The 23853-nt window shown below is 39.0% G+C and overlaps 1 protein-coding gene across 1 annotated transcript in view; it reads right to left on the bottom strand.

Annotated features, from left to right (window-relative positions):
• Positions 1–23853, bottom strand: part of EPHA6 (EPH receptor A6) — a 959528-nt gene that overhangs the window by 7957 nt on the left and 927718 nt on the right. Inside the window, exon 16 of the mRNA XM_052649809.1 lies at positions 7151–7344. Coding sequence (XP_052505769.1) covers positions 7151–7344 — 194 coding nt within the window. The remainder of the gene's footprint in view (positions 1–7150; positions 7345–23853) is intronic.

Here is a 23853-nt window from a genome sequence, read left to right as displayed (position 1 = left end):
GGTAAAGAATTGGTGTGCAATGCAAGAGACACAGGAGACTCAGGTTCGATTCCTGGGTTGGGAAGATCCTTTGGCAAAGGAGATGGCCACCCACTCCAGTATTCTCGCCTGGAAAATCCCATGGACAGAGGAGCCTGGCAGGCTACAGTCCATGGGGTCACAAAGAGTTAGACTTGACTGAACAACTAAGTACACGCAGAGGGACAGAAATAGATTTCATTTCATATGTCAACAACAATTCATTGCCAGTGGTAATCAAAATGTGGTCTTGAAAAGGATACAGAGGCAGCATCTGCGCTCTGTGAGAAAGTAATGTTTGCCATAACAAGGAAAAGAAGCAGAGCAGATATTTGGCAACACTGGAAAAATTCAATCTACAGAAATGCCTGAGGATGTAATTCTGGAACTATGTTGCTGCTGCATTTTCTTCATTGCTGTATTTTGTTGTAGTTACTATTTTCTCTTTTCAAGTAATGTTCTTCAAGTGGCTGAGCACTGCAAGAGGATGTTGAAGGAATATATAGACAATACGCTTCCTTCTTATCCATGAATGAGGGCATATTTATGTTCTATATCCTTGTACTTTCTTAGCAGAACATAAAATAACAGGTTGTGTACTGCTACAAATTCTTTTGGAACTTTTATGTACTTCATATATGAAGTCTGAGAAGTCCAGATAAAATTTATCTGGAGATGCAAAAATGTATCTTGTTTTCGAATAATCATATTTCTGAAACTGAAGTATTGGAAAAGATCTTATAATTTTGGATGACTGTATACTCTGTAGTGGAAAGAACAGGCTTTGCAGTTGGTAGCTCTCACTCAAATTCCTGACTCAATAATTACCTGCTGTGTGTTGTTGTTCAGTCACTCAGTTGTGTTTGACTCTTTGCAACTCCATGGACTGCAGCATGCCAGGCTTTCCTGTCTATCACCAACTCCCGGAGCTTGCTCAGACTCATCTCCAGTGGGTCCATGATGCCATCCAACCATCTCATTCTCTGTCATCCCCTTCTCTCCTGCCTTCAGTCGTTCCCGGCATCAGGGTTTTTTCCAATGAGTCAGCTCTTTGCATCAGGTGGCCAAAGTACTGGAGCTTCAGCTTCAGCATCAGTCCTTCCAATGAATATTCAGGGTTGATTTCCTTTAGGATGGACTGGTTTAATCTCCTAGCAGTCCAAGAGACTCTCAAGAGCCTTCTCCAATATCACAGTTCAAAAGCATCAGTTCTTTGGCACTCAGCCTTCTTTATAGTCCAGCTCCTGCATCCATTCATGACTACTGGAAAAACCATAGCTTTGACTATATGGATCTTTGTTGGCAAAGTAATGTCTTTGCTCTGCTTTTTAATACGCTGTCTAGGTTTGTCATAGCTTTTCTTTCAAGGAGCAAATGTCTTTTAAATTCATACCTGCAGTCACCATGTGCAGTGATTTTGGAGCCCGAGAAAATAAAGTCTGTCACTGTTTTCACTGTTTCCCCAGCTATTTGTCATGATCTTATTTTTTGAATGTTGAGTTTTAGGGCAGCTTTTTTACTCTCCTCTTTCACCTTCATCATGAGGCTCTTAGTTCCTCTTCTCTTTCTGCCATAAGGGTGGTGTCATCTGCATATCTGAGGTTATTGATATTTCTCCTGGCAAGCTTGATTCCATCTTGTGCTTCATCCAGCCCAGCAATTTGCGTGATGTACTCTGTGTATAGGTTAAATAATCAGGGTGACAATATACAGCCTTGACATACTCCTTTCCTGATTTGGAACCCGTCTGTTGTTCCATGTCCAGTTCTAACTGTTGTTTCTTGACCTGCATACAGGTTTCTCAGGAGGCAGGTTAGATGGTCTCGTATTCCCATCTCTTTAAGAATTTTCCACAGTTTGTTTTAATCCACACAGTCAAAGGCTTTAGTGTAGTCAATGAAGCACTGACTTCTCATTTCAATTCCAGAAATGAGAATTTCTGGAATTCTCTTGCTTTTACTATGATCCAACAGATGTTGGTAATTTGATCTCTGGTTCCTCTGCCTTTTCTAAATCCAGCTTGAAGATCTGGAAATTCTCAGTTCACGAACTCTTGAAGCCTAGCTTGTAGAATTTTGAGCACTACTTTGCTAACGTGTGAAATGAATGCAATTATGCAGTGGTTTGAACATTTTTTGGCATTGCTTTTCTTTGGGACTGGAATGAAAACTGACCTTTTCCAGTCCTATGGCCACTGTTGAGTTTTCCAAATTTGCTGTGTACCCTTGGGAAAACTTAGTCTCTTTTGAGTCTCTGATTTCTCACATGAAGGATGGGGATAATAACAGGATTAAATGACATGACAGATAAACATGCCTAGTACAATGACTGGCTCATAGTAGGTTCTCAACAAGCAGCAGTAATAATTACTGTTAATAATGATGATAGTAATTTATATCAGTATTAGTACTGATACATCAGTATTATTATCATATTGTGGCAACAGTTCATGTGAGTTGAATTTAGATTTTCTAATGGGTAGAAGTTTCACACTTCCTGATCAATGTTTAATAGTCTGTCTTTCATCCACAAAGCTTTGCTTATCACTCAGTTGCATTGGTTTTGGCCAGCCTGTGATTTCTCTGTCATGAGAAACACCATTAAAAGTACTAGTTATAAAAATTAAACAGAATAAGTTGTCCATTACTTGGTTTATAAACAATTTAACAAGTGGGAATTATGGACAGCCTAGGCAGCACTTAGCAAGATGTTTTAAGAAATGAGTGGAAGCATTTACATCAAATTGTTGAAAGTTATTGCCCTCAGAAGACAGCATTATAGGTGTTTTATTAATCGGATGGAGGGAGGTAGTACCATTTAGCCTTATAATGTTTACTTGAAGTTCTCTAAAGCAGATGATATTGCTTTGAGCTTTTCCCTACATTCATGGTTCATACATCACTGGAAATCAAGTGCTTGAAAGTTCAACAGTTGACTTATATGTACTGAGGCAAGTGGTGGTTCCCGTTCCTAAGAACTTAAATATTATAAAATCCTTAACTATGGCCCAGCAGGTAATGGGAATATTCCTTTCTACCTTGGCTTGGATGGAATATGATTTCTGTCATGGACTGGTCCATCTGGTCAAATGCTGCCTTTTTCTGAATGCTACCTTATAGCTGATGCTTTCAAGGAGCCCATAATCTGTAAAATTATCAGTCACACTCTGGTGATCTGGAGCAGGGTCTGGAAGAAAGTGCTATTTTCCTATTGCACTGCAGCATTGTCCAAAATGGCACTGGCCAGCTGACTTCCACCTAGTGCATTCAGTAGGTTCTGGTGTCTAGAGGAAACAGGGCTAGGGCTTGAAGAGGTTGGACAGTGAATATGTAGGACAATGTGGGTGGTGTGAGTGACAGACACTTTGTACTATTTAACTGCTGGGCCCCAGATGCAATTCTGGATCCTATGGTAATATGCTTGCTTGGGGTTGAGAGTAACTCTAAGATTGATCCTGAGGGTCAGGGGAAAGGGAATAGGGGTGTTTCAAGGGGCATGGCCAGGCACTGCTCCTATTGCCATTCTCTATGGAGGCTTGGCCTCAAGCTGGGTCTTTCTCCCAGGAGCTGGGAATCATGTGAAAGCTACAGATACTTTGAAAAGAAGTTATAAGATGTCATTGTACTGTGAATGAAAGTGAAGGTATCTTGAAATTCATTCATGAGAGGATGACTGCTTATATTACTAAAGAATTTTCTCAAATTATTTTTTTACAATCAATTGGATTTAAGTCTATACTTATAATATCACTGCTGCTGCTGCTGCTGCTGCTGCTGCTGCTAAGTCGCTTCAGTCGTGTCCTACTCTGTGTGACCCCAGAGACGGCAGCCGACCAGGCTCTCCCGTCCCTGGGATTCTCTAGGCAAGAACACTGGAGTGGGTTGCCATTTCCTTCTCCAATTCATGAAAGTGAAAAGTGAAAGTGAAGTCGCTCAGTCGTGTCCGACTCCTAATGACCCCATGGACTGCAGCTTCACCTATATATCCATATAGTTTCTTGAGTAGGAGAGAAAGCAAGAAGACTGGGGATTTCATAGAGCTCTGGATACTCCCATGACGGTGTGTCAGGCACAAGAAAGTCAGCATTATTTGGAGTGGCTGTTTCAAATAATAAAATCCTTCACTGACCACTGATTTTTTCTATTGGGTATTCTGTCTTTTGAAAGAAAAATTAATGTTTATGAGATTTCCAGTATCACTCATATAAAATTATTAAACTGTGGGTTTCAGCCTTCCTCCTCCCTTTTCATCACCTTAACTTTTTCCCCTATTACTACACTGTCAAGAGAACAGATAAAAGCTTCTTGGGTGAATTCTTGAGAAAAAAAGCAATTAGAGTGGAATAAAAACCGTGGGGACCTAGTGGGTAAGAGAGTTATGTCAGTGCAGGAATGTTAGAGACACTTGGAAGGAGGGGGATCGTAGAGAAAGAGATATAGGAGAGTTTAATAGGAGCTGTTGTGGATTATACTCTTAGACGCTTTCACCTGTTTGAGAGGTACATGGGAGGACAGACTGCAACTCTATGCTCCATCACATCTCCTTAGTCCAACATCACTCGGCGAAGGGAGACTAGGCTTTGGAATTTTTGGGGTGGAGGGGCAGTGTCACGGCTTTGTAAGCATAAAACAAACCAGGCAGCCTGTTGCTAATACTGCCATCCTTCAACCTACCACATCTTTTTTCCCCAAGCAGCCTCAGTGGTCTAGGATCAGGGTGGGTGGGTGGCACTGGGAGTGAGGGGATAGAAACTGGTAACTCACTCAGGCTGCTTTGAAAACAAGAATGCTGATAAAGGTTCAGGCATGATACCCGTATAACTTTGGTTCCTTTTGTTTTCCAACAAAAGTATACTGAGAGCAACGTCTGTAGCATATAAGTGTTTGTCAGAAACAAGGAGAGCAAATCAGTCAGAAAGACTTCCAATTGGATCCCCAAAGATTAGAGTTTAGAACTCAATTAAAACTGCTAACTTTCTGTAAAGCCCAACTCCTGGCCTGCCTGTGATGTGCCATCACGGAGCCTGCCTTTCCCTGGCCTTACTGAACACACCCCGTTAAACCACAATGCCTAGCCCTCAGATACCAGCTCTCATACGGACTTTACCTCTGGATCATTTGTACTTTTTGGTATCTTCTCATCTTAGATTTTTATCATTATTTTCCAAATATTATGAACATTTATTATCTTGGAAAAGCAGGGAAGAATTCTTTTTTTTATCTGCTTTCCTTCAAAAAGAAGTCTCTTACCTGCCTGCTTCTACAGTCATAGAACAGTCAGAGAGTTCCGCTGGCGGGCACTGGCTGTGGAGTCCATTCACCCTGTACAGCAAGATGCCCAGATTAAATCATTTCAGACTCAATCTACATCCTAGTAGCACTTTCTCCCCAACATTAAAGCATACTTGTCTCTTCAATAAAACATATAAAACAAAGCCCATGAAACACTTTCTCCAACTACTTCTCTTTCTCTTCAGAGACAGATTTTTTGAGAAACCAGTACGGGACGTGGTACTTTGTATCACTCTTCTCTCTGACCTCAAGTTCATCCCTCCCCCATCGTGTCTGTCTTACACAAGGTTACTGAAAATGCACTTGCAAAGGCCACCCATGAATTCCTAAGTGCATAGTTGTTAAATCCAATGGACATACTTCATTTTTATCTTACTGGTGCTTTGTGGAGCCTGGGACATTAAACTCCTTGGAACTGTTTCCCTTTCTGGCTTCTACGATACTGCTCCTTGCTACTTTCCTCATTAGCTGTCTGATTGTTTTTTCTGTCTCCTTTGGTACTTTTCTCCAAGTCAGTTCTTAACACTTGGTGTTCCAGAGAGTGACATTCTTCCTGTTTCTTTGCCCTGACCTTTCCTAGCTTGGCTTGCTGCAAACATTTGACAGTCCCTGCTTCCAGTCTTGTTCCTTGTTTTACACTTTCAGTTTAAATCAGCCCTGGAGTGATGTTTCAGAAATGCAAATGTGATCAGGAGGTCTCTTGCTTAAAATCCTTCAAGGGCTGCCCATTGCTTTTATGATAAAATCCAAAGTGGCACCCCCACCCTACCCTCACCACTCCAGCTTCCTGTGCTGGGCTGCTTGAGGGAAGACGGCTAGAGTAATAGTTTAATCTCTAGCTATTTCATGCTTGGCTTCACTTTACTGAGGCTGCCAATTAATGATTTAGAGGTGAACTCTTCTGCGCTCTGCTGTGAACTGAGGCTTGTTTTGAGGAGTCCTTGAAGAGCCTTTGGCCTTATTGTCACTCAAACTGGCATTGACTTGAACTTCTGACCTAAAGCTGAACATCTGCATAGCCTATTGGCCATCTCTTGAGTCAGGAAAGTAAGCTGTGAACGTGCTTTGGTGATGTTTAAGTCCAATTTGGTCTAAATTCAGAAATGTATTTTCAACTTGATAGTGTTTTAAATGTAGTATGTTCAGACATAGATGGTAGTGTTTTTTTTTGTTTTTTTGTTTTTTTTTCCCTTCTAGTCACCCTCTTATAATTGCTTTTCAGAGAGAAGTGAGTAGATCTTCTCAACTCTACTGACTTTTATAAAATGGGAGATGAACTCCTTCATTTTCTTGTCTTGTCATTTGTCTTTTTCTGGTTTTAGCAATGGAAAGTAACAACAGCTGGATGTGATCATATCAACAGGAAACATCCTTGCTCCTGACTGATTCACAAATTGCCCCTGTCTTGCTTGCCATTTCAAACTGAGGGACAGAATACTGAATGGACAAGAAAATTAAAGAGGCTGCACACACACACACACACACACACACACACGCGCGCGCACACACATTCTACTTATAAGGAAAAATCAGTAAATCAAGAAAGGAATTATAAATACTATAGACCCACACAGGAAAAAATATTTAAAAAGGGATTCATAAAGATTAGATATGGAGAAACAGAAAAGGGGAACCTGCTTTCTTGTGGAAAAAAGTCATTTTAAAAAATGTTAATAAATTGCTCTTTCAGCTGATAAATACGGCTTACATAAAATATCCTAAAAAGTAGATAAGCAAGACAGTTATCAAGGCAAACTTTCTCCTCTTTACCTGTTAGTCTTCTCTGCAGCCTGAAAGAAATCATGATTGTCAAGGGGAAAAATCAACATTATGCGTCTTACACAAGGATGTCCTCTACCAGGGTGTGAAGGGCACTGGGATTGCGGATCAGTTTGTCAAGGAAGCTGACAATGTCAGTAAATTTTGGTCTGTGATTTCTCTCCTTCTGCCAGCAGTGGAGCATCAGCTGGTGTAGAGATGCCGGACAGCCCATGGGAGCTGGGAGTCTGTAACCTTCTTCAATGGACAGGATGACCTAAATGCAAACATACACAGTTATCCTCTTACTTCTGGGGACAAACAATACATACGCTAAGTTATAATTCCTTTTATACAGGAAGTGGAAACCAAAACATTGGTAAGCATGAAAACTATTTGTGAGTGCATGTAGTCTAGACAAGGATAAATACAAAAATTGTGATCAAGAATTACAAGTATTTTCATAGCATCTGCTGACTCCTCTTGAGAGGAAAAATATGTTTTTTAAACTTGTAGTATAGAGATGAGAGGTTAAATTTCATCACAATTTCCAGAAATAGTTTTTGTGTGATTTAGCTGGAATGTCTCAAAACCCAATTAGGACATCAGAAAGTCAGCCTAATATGGATGCATTTAGTAAAAACCATATGTGACAAATGTTTTAAGTAAAATTGTACTGCTGCTGAATTCCTGAATCACTTTTTATTCTTTTATAATAATGTCAGTGCATATTCTTTTTGCAGCCTTCCTTCCTTCTTTCTTCTTTATTTGCCATTTAATTCCTCTTCATTTAATTCTGACTTTCCCCTAGTTTCACACTGACATGATTATGAAGTCCTTCCAGAATTTCTAAGGTAATTTAATCTTTGAAATGCTATCAGTGTTCAGTTTAAGACCACAGAGCAACGGGACATTTAGCCTGAGTATCCTCTGGCCTAGCACTCTCTAACAGAACTTTCCATGATGACAGAAATACTCCCTCTGTTCAGTGTGGTAGCAAGTGGTCATGGCTACTGAGCACTTGAAATGTGGCTAGTAAGACTGAGGAGCTGAATTTTACTTCCAGTTAATCTTAATTAATTGACCTTACGTTTTAAATAGCCACAGGGGCAAGTGGTTACTATATAGGACAATGCAGCTCTAGGGAAAGGAATCTCTGTAAGAAACCAAAGTTAAGAGTAACAACAAGATGAGAGTAATTTTATTTTATTTTTTTTGGTACTTAAGAAATCACATGCAGTAAAACTGACCTGGAATTTATGTAGTTTATTTTTAAATGAAGAGTTCAAAAGTATTCATGTAACTATTCTTACATTATCTCTGGGGGAAAGACAAAAGAAAGGGTTTATTTCTGTATTTTTCATGTGGGAAAACTGAGGGACAGACTGATATTTAAAGAGAAGCAATCTCACCTCTTCCCCATGCCAACAACAAAAATACAAAAATGCAAATGTAAATATTGTTATCAGTGCTCTCTTTATTGTAGCACCCTCTATGTATTTTCATTTTCTATAATTAAAAAAAAACCTCATTTTCTTTTTTATGTGACACCATTTGACATGACTCTAGGATATCAATAATTTATGCTATAAGTAGTCTGTAAAAAGAAGCAATAATAGGCTGCAGGAGCCTCCTCTTAATTGTTAAGCTTAGCTTTTTAGTAATAGGGAATTTTTCATAATCCCATCAGTGTCTTGGTGACCACAACACTTTAACCTATCAAAATACTAGCTTTTTTTTCTGTTCATTTTGTATCTATTATTAAATATGATGCTTTTTCTTATCTGTTTTCTGACTATTTTTGCTACTGACTAGGCCTGAATTTTAACACATTTTGCAACACATTTTAGTAAAACAGGATATGTATAAAAATGCTTGTAATGCATCAAAACTACTGTGGATAGCTTTAAAAAGTAACTAAGAAAAATAGGATAGAATTCCATTATATAAAGACTTTAAAATCCCACCCCAAGAGACCTCTCTAGGTAATTTCAGAGCTATCTAATTATAAGTGCATAGAATAGGTGACAAGTGAAGTTATAGTCTGAGAAAAAAATTAGCTGCCTTTATTAAGCATCATATGCTAAATGCTTTGCATATTTTTTTCATTTACTGCTTAAAATAACTCACTATGGTAGTTATTATTATCCCTATTCTTAAATGAGGAACTTTAGTCTCAGGTAAGTTAGGAAATTTGCCTAAATTCACACAGCATAGGCAGCAGAGCTGAAATCTGAACTTAGTTCCTTACAGCTTCCAAACTTGTCCTCTGGCTAGTCCCCAGGAATGCTTTTCAATTCTCATGAAAATGTCTTCCTTTCCTGTTTTATATCAATTTTAGGAGTGATAATTACCATTTTATCTTTTGTTGTATATCTGCTAACTGCACTTCAAATCCAATCTTAAGTTTTATAATAAGGATAAATCAAAAACATATTTACTTCATAGTTTGCAAAATGTAATCTCTGGCTGAACAGAGTAGTTTCTGAATGCTTCTGAATCCTGTACACATTTCTATTATTGCATCTATTACACTGTATTATAATTTTCACCTGCTTCCTCTCAGGTGAAATACACTTGAAAGCAGGAATTTCATCTCTATATTTTTGTATATTTATCCCTAATTATGGTACCTGATGCATTAATTAATGTTATTGACCAAAACAAAAGCTATTAGAGGAAATTTTGGGGTTTGTCTTGATATAGGAGCAGACTCTTAGAAAATCTGGAGTTTCAACTACCCAAGCGAGATTCAAAGCAGAAGCAAGTCAGCATTTGAAGTGCCTCAGAAAGAAATATTCATGAAAAAATTGGGACATCAAGCATTATTGTTCAAAATGATCTCCTGATTTCTCTCTGGTTTGGCTGGACAATGAGCCAAGTGAGACTGGGCCATGTTCTTCTCTAAGACAAAGGCACTGGACCCGAAGTCAGAATCCTGTAAAGACTGGTGGCTTTTTCCTCCTGTCCAGAAGGTTTACTGTTTCCCATGATCCAAACATCCTTAGCTGTTGGAGAGCTAACTTTTCCAGACAACTCCTGTAAACAGTTGACACCCAAATCCAGATTGCTTGGTGCCAAGCAAGCTGTCTATTCTCTTTTGACAAAGTTGCTCTCATGAGTATCCTGTAGGAAGAGACAGTGACAAGAAAGCGGGGTCCTTCACCTGGAACCTTTATCCACAGTATGTTCAGCAAGTGTCTAGTCCCACCATGCCTTTCCGTGGGGATACTGGGAGACTTGGGCACTCATGACATTTCTCCTTGCTGGCCTCTAGGTTTAAAGTTTTCCCTGTTCTTTAACTTGTGACTTTGTGAAATTTGTCCTGAGCCCTGGTTCATGACAGATGTCAATCATGAAGGTCCCACCTTAGAGGAAATGCTAATAACAACAACGAGACAATAATAATTACTAACAGTGATTGAGAGCTCTTGACTACTTCCAGGTGCCATTTCTAAATGATTTACATGTGTCAACTCTTTTAATCCTCACAATAATATTGTGTGGTAGGTACTGTTTTTATCCCCAGTTTACAGACAAGGAACGTAAACTTAGAGAAGTTCAACTGGCAAACACCACATATCTAAAAGTTTTGAATTAGAAGGGAGCTAGAGAAGAAACTTGAGCAATATGATTCAAAAAATGGTTAAAAGATACAACATATTTCTAATGGATTTTAAATTTATCCAAAGAGATAAATATTCATCACTTAAAATGTACTATTAAACATACCATGTATAAGGGATAGCATAATGAGTAAGAAACATCTCTGTCTTTGGGAAATGTATAATCTAATGAAGGTGCCCAAGGAATCTGCTTATGGAACATGCCATGTAGAACAGGCAGTCATGGAAATTTGTCAGAAGAGTACCTATCTGAGCCTTTGGGAGACTTCTCAGTAAGGTGAACTGAATGTAGAAGGTAGCAAGGTCCATGAGATTAGATGGGTCTGAGAGAAGAGATGTGATCTAATTAGGGAATTGAAGTAGATTTCTGTAACTAGACCAGATTCTTCAAAGAGAAGAATGGTGAGATTTGAGGCCGGAAGGTTAAGTAAAAACTATGTTTCTTGTGATCATGAATGATTTTTCATGCTATAAACACAGACTTTATGCAAAAGGGGAAGGGTTTTGGCAAGTAGATGGCATTAAATTTGCCTTTTGGAAGCTCACTGTGGCTGCATTATGAAGAGTGGGAGGACAGGGAAGGCCAGGAAGGAGGCTTGCAGTGATCCAGGCAAGAAGTCAGGATAGCCTTAGTTGAAGCAGAGGCCATAGGGTACAAGCAGTAGATTGACTTGTCAGGAATGTAGGACTGGGGTGAGATTAGATAGGGAAGTAGAGGGAAAAGAGAAGATTGACTGGCAGGGTTTTGGCTTGGTCAAGGAAACAAAGGAGGAGGAGTAATTTTGGGGCTGGCGTGACCATGGGTTAAATTTTCTATGAGCTTTCTGGTCTCTGATTCAAGTAACATATGAAACTTTGAGAGCTTATTATACGTCAAGTTCTGGGCTAGGTATTTTAACATAGCTTAACTTCTATGTGAGTGTGGTTATACATATTTTGTAGGTAAGAAAATTGAAGCTCTAACTGATGAACAGATTGTCTCAGATTCACATAGCTAGTAATTTCCTGAAGACTGGACCAATATTATCACCTTGGGAGCCTCTGAATCATGACAGCGATAGAAAAAAAAAATCTGTCCTGAGTCTTGTGCTGCGTTCCAGACTCATCCCCTAGAATTAACTCTTGAGCTTCTCGTAGACATTTACACACTCCATGCTTTCACTCTCTCCCACCTGCTGATGACTTTCATTCTTGTAGCTCCAGTTCAGCTTTCTCTCAAGATTTCTACATCTGTCGTCTCTGGGATTTTTTTTTTTTTTTTTTTTGCTGTTGTTCAAAACTTGCCCCTAAGTTTGGCATTTCTGTCCTCTGAAAGGGGTAGCATTCTTTTTCCAATGATTTAAGTCAGAGATCAGTGGGTCCTCTGGGCTTCTGTCTTTCCTGGTGCTCAAAACTAACTTAGATGTTGATTCCACTAATTTCATATACTTTAAATACAGCCCATTTTCAATCCTCTTCTCATTTTATTTGTCATTTTGATCACTGCAACAGCCACTTAATTAGTCTTTCTGTCTCCCCTCTAACTCCTTCGATAACTTCTGCAGTGCACCCGAAGCAATCCTGCTGATATGAAACTGTGATCACACTCCTTCCATATCTGGAATTCTGCAGTGGCTCACTGACCCAGGTTCTCAGTCCTCACCTCTGGCACTGTCCTGCTTCTCCTCTGCTTTGGCCACAAAACACTTGCACTCTCTGAGCTGGGCAAGCCGAGTTCAAGAGCAGGAACTATTTCTTTTTTCCATGAGTTCCCGGCATCTAAAACAATGCCTTGTCAAATCAAAGAGTGAACTTCAGTTGTCGTATATGTGATCTATGGCAACTGTATATTAACCTTTATCTTCATAAACATGTCTTTTGTGGGAAGTTTTGTTTTATAGGCATTTCTGGTTCCCTACTTAAGGACTGACAGGCAGCCAGCAGCATATGGAGTGCTTTGTCTAAAAGACTAAATGAGATTTGTTTTAGGATATGAAGGGGTGATAATTACTAGAGAGAATTTTGTTAATAGCATGGTTTTATGATAGTTGTAGGCTGTCATCCTTTGCAGAAGAATTATGCAAGGTTGTACCCTTATTTTAAAGTGTAAGAAGAAAATTAAAATAAAGTGAAAAAATATGAAAATGACTGCAGTGATAACTTCTGTGCAGAGATAGAAGGAATTAGATTTTGTCAGAAGTTATTATCTAAAACCTGGCAGGTTATTCTAAACAGATCATACTGGTTCCTTGTCATTGACACTACAATTTTTAGCATCCTAGAATCGACACTAGGCTCAGTTGGGGCACGTAGCAGACTGTTCTGCTCTTGTTGAATCTGATGAGTTTCCCAATCGCGCTGAAGGTTTCTGAATCAAAGAAGACAATGTGAACCTTTTATTAAACTAGGCAAACAAGGAGCAGACAGTCAATAGGAAGACACTGAGATATCCCTGAACAATGCTGTTGAACAAGAAATGTTGGGGCTGTGCTGGTAATCACATTTTTATGTTATAACACTGCTCAATATCTCCCAAAGAGAAGCACAGTGAAGTTAGTTATTCATACTTCCTTTTAAAACAAAATGTCTCAAAATTTTAGCAAGGGTTGAAATGTACAATAGTAAATGGAATGTGAAATGATTCTATTTTTGTCTTCTCTCTCAATATTCATCATAACTTTGTGGAAAATCTGTAATTTCAAGTTGAAAGTGGATGGTGAAGCAGAGTCCCAGTATATCCCTACTTTTCATGATGATGATTATTTATAGATATGAAGACATTCAGATTTATAAAACATAAAACTGAAAGCCCTGGCAATGTAGTTTTCTGATATGCAATGTAAAAGTTGTGTCTGCACAGGCAAAAGAAGGAAAGAAAAAAGAAAGGAAAGAAGTGGTTATAAGTAAATCACATTTAAAATCTCATACCTACTCTCTTAGTCAATATTTTTCAACATACAGAAATTATAATTCAGTGGAAAGCAATCAAAACTCAAATGAAAATCAGTGTACATTGAAAAAAACTATGGGGGATAGAGTGGTGAACATTCCCCTTGATGGCTTATCAGGTAAAGAATCTGCCTGCAATTCAGGAGACACAGGAGATATGGGTTTGATCCCTGGGTTGGGAAGATCCATTGGAGGAGGAAATGACAACCCACTCCAGTATTCTTGCCTGGAGAATCCCATGGACAGAGGAGCCTGGCAGGCTACAGTCAACAGAGTCGCAAAGAGTCGGACGCAACTGAGAGACTAAGCACCTAAGAGTGAAAGAATAAGATATAGACAGAAAACACTTTTTCTGAGGCTAATTTATAATTTGTAAATCACTAAGGCATGGAAACATAAGGTTTCCTTAATTGAAAGAGACACGTGTACCCCAGTGTTCATCACAGCACTGTTTATAATAGCCAGGACATGGAAGCAACCTAGATGTCCATCAGCAAAGGAATGGATAAGAAAGCTGTGGTACATATACACAATGGAGTATTACTCAGCCATTAAAAAGAATACATTTGAATCAGTTCTAATGAGATGGATGAAACTGGAGCCTATTATACAGAGTGAAGTAAGCCAGAAAAAAAAACACCAATACGGTATACTAACACATATATATGGAATTTAGAAAGATGGTAATGATGACCCTGTATGTGAGACAGCAAAAGAGACACAGATGTATAGAACAGTCTTTTGGACTCTGTGGGAGAGGGAGAGGGTGGGATGATTTGGGAGAATGGAATTAAAACATGTATAATATCATATATGAAATGAATCACCAGTCCAGGTTCGATGCATGATACTGGATGCCTGGGGCTGATGCACTGAGATGACCCAGAGGGATGGTATGGGGAAGGAGGAGGGAGGGGGGTTCAGGATGGGGAACACATGTATACCTGTGGCAGATTCATGTTAATGTATGGCAAAACCAATACAATGTTGTAAAGTAATTAACCTCCAATTAAAATAAATAAATTAAAAAACATTTTTTTTTTAAACTCTATACTTCAGACAGTTCTCCAATCTTATTTTACAGAAGTCTCCATAGAATGTCAAGGACCTATAAAAATGGAGAATGTTCATCTTCAGTAAGACACCAGTCAGATTACTGAATGAGTGGACAAAATGGGGGAACTGACTTTTTACTTTCATGCTTTGGAGAAGGAAATGGCAACCCACTCCAGTGTTATTGCCTGGAGAATCCCAAGGACAGGGGGGGCCTGGTGGGCTGCCATCTATGGGGTCGCACAGAGTCGGGCACAACTGAAGTGACTTAGCAGCAGCAGCAGCCCTCTTATAAGTTAAAAGGTTGCTGATGATATGTTTTATGGTTTGGAAAATCTTTCGCCCTAACAGTTGAAAGTCATACTTCTTGTTGCTGCTGCTGCTAAGTTGCTTCAGTCATGCTCAACTCTGTGCGACCCCATAGACGGCAGCCCACCAGGCTCCCCAGTCCCTGGGATTCTCCAGGCAAGAACATTGGAGTGGGTTGCCATTTCCTTCTCCAATGCATGAAAGTAAAAAGTGAAAGTGAAGTCGCTCAGTCACGTCTGACTCCTAGCGACCGCATGGATTGCAGCCCACCAGGCTCCTCCATCCATGGGATTTTCCAGGCAAGAGTACTGGAGTGGGGTGCCATTGCTACTTCTTGAGACTGAGATAATTAAAACTTTCTATGCAACCATGCTTCAGTGTGTAAGTAGTAGAATGAGCATTAGTGAAGGAGTCACATGAACTGCCCTGGAGTCTGAAATTTCACTAACAAACTCTGTGCTTGGGCAATTCTCCTCATTAAGAGGGGAAAAAAAAAAGGCCTGGATTCAGTGCTTGTGACAGTGCCTTTCAGCTCAAAAAGCTGTGTTTTTAGGGTCAGTGAAACTGAAGGGTTAATCTGCAGGATCTCTGGTAACATCTCTTGATCTCAAGGTTCTTTGACCGCCAGATCTAGATTTGGCATCCCTTGAAAGGACTGTTTCCCACAGAGCTCCAAGTGCAGGGAGACAAAAATCCAGATGGGCCAAAGTATATCATAGTAAACTAAGATTAGGAAGATTTGGCGGACCAAGATATTCTTTACTAGACGTGTTCCCACCAACAAAATATATTTTTTGAAATATAAAAACAATGTAAAGACATATTCCAAATCAACATTTTTGAAATGAGAAGACAACATTCTTAAAACTCAGGCCCATATTTCCAAGTCCTCTCTGGGGGGGGGGGGGGGGGGCGGGCGGAAACCCAAAACAAACATTTCATCACTGATGCACCATTTCAATTTTAGAAAGATAACAGGCAACTTTAAGGGCCCATAAAAAAATACCCAACCTGAACAGGGAAATGGCAGCCCACTCCAGTATTCCTGCCTGGGAAATCCCATGGACAGAGGAGCCTGGAGGGCTACAGTTCATGGATTCGCAAAGATTTGGACATGACCAAACACACACGCATGCAAAAATACCTAAAATCTTTGGAAACATAGTTTATGAGTATACAGTAAAAGAGTATTTTAAGATGCCCTCTTTATAAATATGCTTTAAAGGAAACAAACAATTATAAAAAATCGTAAGAGCAATAGATTGTAAATTTCTTCCAAACAGAAATGCAAGGTATAGTTAATTTTTTTATGAAAATGTTTCTGGTATGTATATACTTTCAGCAAAAAAAAAAAGAATTCCCTTGAAAATTATACTGTGGTAGTAGCATACTGGTTATTGGTTTCCTCTACTTGGAACTTTATTATTCAAATTATTTGCAATGGTGATAGATTGAATCTCACAATATCCCCTATTACTCTTGTTTCTGTAACAGACATGCCTTATGATAGTGTAATTAGTGTATATTTAATTAAAATGTTGCTCCTGCCTATGTACCAATAGGAGGAATTATTTAAAAAAATGAGAAAAAGGTCATTTTGAAAATTGCTTTGGTAGAAACATATTCAAATAAGTACAAAAATTCCCTCTGTAATATGGAAGGTTGAAATAATGGGAATGGGCCTTAGCAATTTACTGTATCTTACACAGATCATTACACAAGGACCATTACATAATAAAGTAGAGTTTTGAAAATCTAATCAGAAACAAAAATTGGAAATGACTGGACTCTCTGAATCATAAAATCATACCGCATTTGAAGGTAAGTGGATTCTATATATCCACCATTCTTGGCTAAAATACTGACCTATAATTGAGAAAGGTTATAGAATTATGAAGACAAACAAGAAATATAGTAGAAGGTAATTTTCCTCATTCTCAACTTTTGAGAAGAGGAACCAATTCAGATAAGGTCAAAGGTTATTTCCAACCACAATCATCTATTAAAAATCCTAAAGTTGAATTGTATTTTTTTTTTCAGGTAAGCTTCAGAAAGCAATCTAAAGCAAAACTCACTATTATATAAAACCTTTTGAAAAGTAAGGAGAAGAAAAAATACAAAAACACTGAGGCAGCATTATGTTTCTTAGTAAACCTCAAATGAGAGGCTCTCTGATAGCAGTTCTCTTTTTGGGAAATTGAACAGGCTTAGTAGCATATGCCTAAGTGATACCATACCCAGGAGGCATTTGGGCTTCAAACTGCTTCAAGGCGAATTTTTTCTTTCTTTCTTTCTTTTTTTTTTTTAGAAACATGCTAGGGAAAAACAAAACAGACAAAACCCAAGTCTCTAGTCTTGCATTCAGATCATTTGTTTGAGCAAAGTCGCCGCTCATTTATGTGGTGCAAGTTTTTCCCCGACATATTAGCTCTGTGGGGATTTGGTTATTTAATGTTGCCTCCTGTTCATGTTTTGCTTGCATTTTCTTCACTTAAGCACATTCCATAATATAAGTGTTGGAAGAACTGCAATACCCCTGGTGTCATCTTTGGAGCCGGTGTAGCTCCTAGCATTACAATGTACTCCTATTATGTAGTAAACAACAATTATTTTGAACTCGGATGAAATAATACAAAACATTATACTGTGATACATTAAAAAAAAGTTTAAAAATATTAGAAAACAGCAAGGAAATTTGTGCCTTCAATGTACCTGTGGCATGTTTCTGGTAATAGGCTAAATATGTGGACCATGAGAATATTATTTTAAGCTACTGCCTTAAACATTTTTAAGAAATATAATACAGCACATTTTATAAATTTTTAACATCAAGACAAAAAGTCCTGCTGAAAAGATTTATACTTTCAAACAACAGTGAGTCAATCCACATTCTTGCTGATAGGAAATAATAGAAACACTTATATTGTGGTACAGAGGGATACATAATTAAAGATGCTTCGATCTCATTTCATAGAGCTTGTGTGGTATAGAGACTCCTTTGAAAATTAAGACTTCTACAGTATAGCTCAGGGGTAAAAGCACACACTTTGGGGGAAGCAGGGGTCTTCAACTTCAGTTCTGTCATGGGTTGGGGCTTCCCTGGTGGCACTAGCGGTAAAAAACCCACCTGCCAATGCAAGAGACGTAAGAGAAGCAGGTTCGATCCCTGGGTCAGGAAAATCCCCTGGAGGAGGGCATGGCAACCTACTCTGGTATTTTTGCCTGGAGAATCTCATGGACAGAGGAGACTGGTGGGCTACAATCCATAGGGTCACAAAGAGTCAGACACAACTGAAGTGACTTAACATACAACCTTGGGTAAGTTGCTAAAATTTTCTAGAAAGCCTTTTATCTATAAATGGGAATAAAAATAGTATCAATCTTAGAGAATTATTTTGAAGATTAAATGAGTCAATAATCTAAAATAAGTGACATAAATTCAGAAATTGCAAGCTATGATTATTACCACTAATTAATTAAATATCTTCTATGTATCAGGTGCTTTTTATAATTGCTTGTGGTTAGTTGCTCAGTAGTGTCCAACTCTTTGCGACCCTTTGGATTGCAGCCCTCGAGTTTCTCTGTCCAAGGGACTTTTCAGGCAAGAATACTGGAGTGGGTTGCCATTTTCTTCTCCAGGGGATCTTCCTGACTGAGGAATCAAACCCATGTCTCCTATGTCTACTGCTTTGCAGGCAGATTCTTTACCTGTGGAGCCACTGGGAAAGCTTATATAATAAAAAATATCTCAAATAATAGCGTATGCATGCTTTTTTGGGCATATGTTAAAAAATAACTATGTTGTATTCACACAATGTTGTTTATATTAAAAAGAAAAAGAAGGCCTGAGTCTACCCTTGAGGAGTATATATTCTACTTGGGGGCAGAAGCATGACTTAGAAATGTCAGAACTTCATCTCCTCACCTACACAGAGAGCTTCTTGAGAGTGAGGATTTTCAAGTTCTCCAGACCTACCCACATGCCCAGTGACTGGCCTGAGTTTAATCAGTAACTGCTGAATGGCTAAGCAGATGGCATCTACTGTTATGCTTGGTAGGCCATACATGGACTAGTCTTCTGCACTGCTTTTTCTCATTTCCTTATGTATATTCCCTAATGTACATTACTACTGACCTTTGGGAAACTCATTATATTATTCACTAAAATAGACTATGCAAACTCAGAATTGTTCATTGCAATAAAATACGTCACAGTCTGCAGAATGAAGGGACTACCTACCTCATAAAAACTACCTGAAATTTTCTAAACTCATTTAAAATCCTAAAGCATGTTAACATTCCATATTTAGCTAAGCCCTTAAATTAAACTCCACAAAATGTAATAAAAATATAAAATATTCAAACAGGAAATAGTTGAACTTTTATTGTCTAAAAATGGCTTTTCTTATTTAAAACACACCTTGGTTGCGGAAAGTCAAATATAAGACTGAACTTTGACCAAACATGAGAAATTCAGGACAAATAGGAAATAACCAGTATTTGAAGAGAGCAGCTCAGAAAGTTTTGATTAAGCTATTTCTGCTTTCAAACAGAAATTCTGGTTACAGGATCTGTCACAGATACACTGACTTCCAATATGTTAAGCTAAACAGAATTTCAACTCTCTTCACTGCAGCAGGAAATATATTCACAAAATACATAAAAGATTTTAGCTCTTAGTACTTTCCTCTCTTCTATTGATCTGAGGACCTCAAGGGTTTGGCATTTTTCCCTCCCCTCAGAAATTTCTGTTCTCCTCCTTGTTTCCAATTCTTGCTTACATATTCTTTGGTAGCTACTCAAAGACCATGAAAATAACCAGCTTACCCTTTATCTAGTCCTTGAAAAATAACAAAGCGCTGGGTGGAGGGAGCGTTCAGCCTTGCACTGTGGACACTGACAACACAGAATGAATGAGGATGGGCTTAATGTCAGGAGTCTATTCCTGGCTGCAGCAACTTCTTCTGATTCCAGATATGGTCTTTATGGCCATATGAGGTTTAATAGACAGAATGGCTCTCTAAATGTTCATCCTGGACACAGATCATCAACACACATGGCCAGAATGACCGTGTAAACTGTTGGACATGATCCTGGAAGGGAGGAGCTGACACCAGATTTTGGACTGCTCTAGGCAGCAACTAAGGACAGTTTACAAGTGGGTCTATGTTGGAAATTACACATTTGGGCCTTTTCTCTCAGAAGTTGCTCTCCTAGAAAATCTGTCTTGTCATCTGGATCTACACTCGTACATGCTCTGCTCTGTGGAGGTTCTATTGGATTCTTGTACCCTCACAGAAATTCCTAAACTGAAGAAAAGAACAATGTGAACCATTTCTTTGCTGAGACAAGTATGATAATTATTTCTTCAGAGATTATAAAGACTTAGCATGTTACTGTTAAAAGGGATATTAAATATCATTTAACCTCGTCCTTTTATTATATTTGCTGGTCACTTTCGAGGCACTTTTCATGGCTGAATTATAGTCTACCTAATGGTGGTTGTGGTTACCAAACTGGTGGTACAAAGTACCCCACGTGGTAAAATGATAATCCAGGAGACAGAAAAAATAATAGAACTTCTCTTTATGTTTCTTTGTCTTATACAAGAGTGTGTGTGTGTGTGCGCACATGCCTGAGCTCAGTCACATTCAACTTTTTGTGACATCATGGTCTGAAGCCCACCAGGCTGCTCGGTCCATGGAATTTTCTAGGCAAGAATAATGGAGTGGGTTGTCATTTCCTTTTCCAGAGAATCTTTCTGACCCAGGGATTGAACTCAAGTCTCTTTCATCCCTCGTATTAGCAGGCATAATTTTTACCACTGTGCAACCTGGGAAGCTCCATTTTACTGTAAGAAAGACAATTTATGCATGTCTAATAAGAATGACTATGACTTTTATGATCAAAATGAAATGACTTTTACAACTGTACTTGGCAATATATTTATATATTTAAAATCAAATTCCAAACATTTCTTATCTTTTCTTACTTTTCTCTCCCAAAACACTAATGATCATGGTACATATTACATATTTTATTGATTTACTTTGTATAAAGTCTGTTTCCCTCTTGCTAGAATATAAACTCAATGAGGGCAAGAAATCACTGGCCTATGGACGTAAACTAAATCACCATAAAAGAGGCAGTTATTCCTCTTCCCTCCTCCTTGCCCATGACTTCTAGAAGGTTGTTAGAATTGTTTTTTTAGTATCACTGTCAAAGCGTTTACTATGTGATTCTAGGGAAATCATGTCACCACCCTAAACCTCAGTTTCATAAAAGTTCAATCCAGTTTGTTTTCCCTTGTATCTCTACTTCCTGAGAAGATACTCAACAAATTACTTTTTAAACAAAAAATGAATGTATTAGTACAGTAGGACTTGTATATAATGTGCAGATAAATACACATATGTCAGTTGTGAATGCTCAAGAACTTTTTATCGGCAAGGGTATATTATGAATAAAGTTTGGAGTCCTCTGAGTTAGGTAATTTTTTATTTTAAGTCTGACAGAGAACTGGTTAAGACAAGGACTATATGGAACACCAGTTAAGGAAGGTACTTGAACTGAGGGCTCTTCTGCGCAGTGAGGATTTTCATTCATCTGAAGGAGGACTTTTTATTTTATAGATTTTCTTGAATGGCCATCATGAGAAATGCTGGACTGGAAGAAACACAAGCTGAAATCAAGATTGCCGGGAGAAATATCAATAACCTCAGATATGCAGATGACACCACCCTTATGGCAGAAAGTGAAGAGGAACTAAAAAGCCTCTTGATGAAATTGAAAGTGGAGAGTGAGAAAGTTGGCTTAAAGCTCAACATTCAGAAAATGAAGATCATGGCATCCGGTCCCATCACTTCATGGGAAATAGATGGGGAAACAGTGGAAACAGTGGCAGACTTTATTTTTTGGGGCTCCAAAATCACTGCAGATGGTGACTGCAGCCATGAAATTAAAAGCCGCTTACTCCTTGGAAGAAAAGCTATGACCAACCTAGAGAGCATATTCAAAAGCAGAGACATTACTTTGCTGACTAAGGTCCATCTAGTCAAGGCCATGGTTTTCCTATGGTCATGTATGGATGTGAGAGTTGGACTGTGAAGAAGGCTGAGTGCCGAAGAATTGATGCTTTTGAACAGTGGTGTTGGAGAAGACTCTTGAGAGTCCCTTGGACTGCAAGGAGATCCAACCAGTCCATTCTGAAGGAGATCAACCCTGGGATTTCTTTGGAAGGAATGATGCTAAAGCTGAAACTCCAGTACTTTGGCCACCTCATGTGAAGAGCTGACTCATTGGAAAAGACTGTGATGCTGGGAGGGATTGGGAGCAGGAGGAGAAGGGGACGACAGAGGATGAGATGGCTGGATGGCATCACGGACTTGATGGACGTGAATCTGAGTGAACTCCGGGAGTTGGTGATGGACAGGGAGGCCTGGCGTGCTGTGATTCATGGGGTTGCAAAGAGTCAGACACGACTGAGCGACTGAACTGAACTGAACTTGAATGGCCTATTTTAGTCATGTCACAGTAGGACAAGCAGGCAAGTATTATCTTGGATTAAGAGTAGAGTAGGATCTATGGTGACTGAATCCAGGGTGTCTGTTACCTTGGATAGCTGGTTAAAAAAAGATGAATTCTTCCTGGGAGTGAAGGGATATATTTCTGCTCTTGAGATTCAATTTTAAGAAGCAGAGCTAGACACAAGTTTCTCCAAGCAAGGCCCAGAGGCAGGAAAGAGCAATAAGGTCCTTCAAATAAAATTCCTTTAAGGACAGTAAATGGCCTGGATCTAAAAAAGTTTAAATATTGGGAGTGTATCAAAGTTTGCTGGTCATGCCACACTCTGTACTTAAGGGAGAATGCTCTGCAGGACTAATCCACCCGGCTTTGTGTTTTTATGAACGGCTTTATAGCATTTGATGATCTTGAACCTGCTACATGTAGGTTCTGGACCTGGCATTTTCCAGAGTCAGTAGGCACAAGAGCAGGCACTCAGTTTTGGAATTAACACTCTAAGTCAGGGAGAAACAAAAGTCATGGTGAGCTAACCAAAACCCAGTCTTCTTGGTGTCCAGTATTCAAAAAGATTAACCTTTCTCTGTCACTGAACATATTTGGACCGCTTGAGGTTGGGATGGGATAATGAGTATGAGGTGTGGAGGTGAGGCTCAAGCAGTTGAATGGAAAAAACAGAAGAGATGTGACAAGAGTTGCCTACGTTTATGGATTTTCTAAAAAATCCATACCCACACAGTCTTTGTTTCCACCTGTGAGCATTTAGAATCCCATCAGAGTTGACTTCCCATTACCACTGTCTCCTAAACTGTTAGATACTTCGAAGAAGGCAGGTGAGTGGACAGCGTCTGGATTCTAGGCTGAGGGAAGGGGGTACGAAAATGTGTCTGCAGATCTGACAGCACAGTCACTTGCATTGTCAGGATTCTAGCATATTTTGACTACTGTCTCTACCACGTCCAACAGTCCATAGAGGTCAAATGTGTGCTAACTACCCTCTTCTATAATAGCCACCAAGGTAACTTTTACAGATAAAATAGATTGCAAAAAGGGTCATGTATCTCCAAAGAACCATATATTAGATGATGTATTGATAACACATTGCCTGAAAGCATTTAATATTTTTCTGCTAAGTTTTCTCCTAATTTTCTCTTTACAGTACTACATTAGATTGCCCTAAGGAAGAAATGAAAGGTAAACATTATTCTTTGTTTTTTGAAACTTGTAGGGCAAGGCTCTTGCATAGCACAGTCAGGCTGCCTTAGAACCACATGTGTGTGTTCAGTATTAGATGTAAGACATGGATAGGTACTTACGTGACAAAGCCCATCAGCTGGCCCTTACCACAC

Source organism: Budorcas taxicolor, chromosome 1 (assembly GCF_023091745.1).
Source record: "Budorcas taxicolor isolate Tak-1 chromosome 1, Takin1.1, whole genome shotgun sequence".
In the NCBI taxonomy this organism is placed as follows: Eukaryota; Metazoa; Chordata; class Mammalia; order Artiodactyla; family Bovidae; genus Budorcas; species Budorcas taxicolor.
The sequence above is the reverse complement of the archived record's forward strand: the minus strand, read 5'-3'. Positions and strand labels throughout refer to the sequence as shown.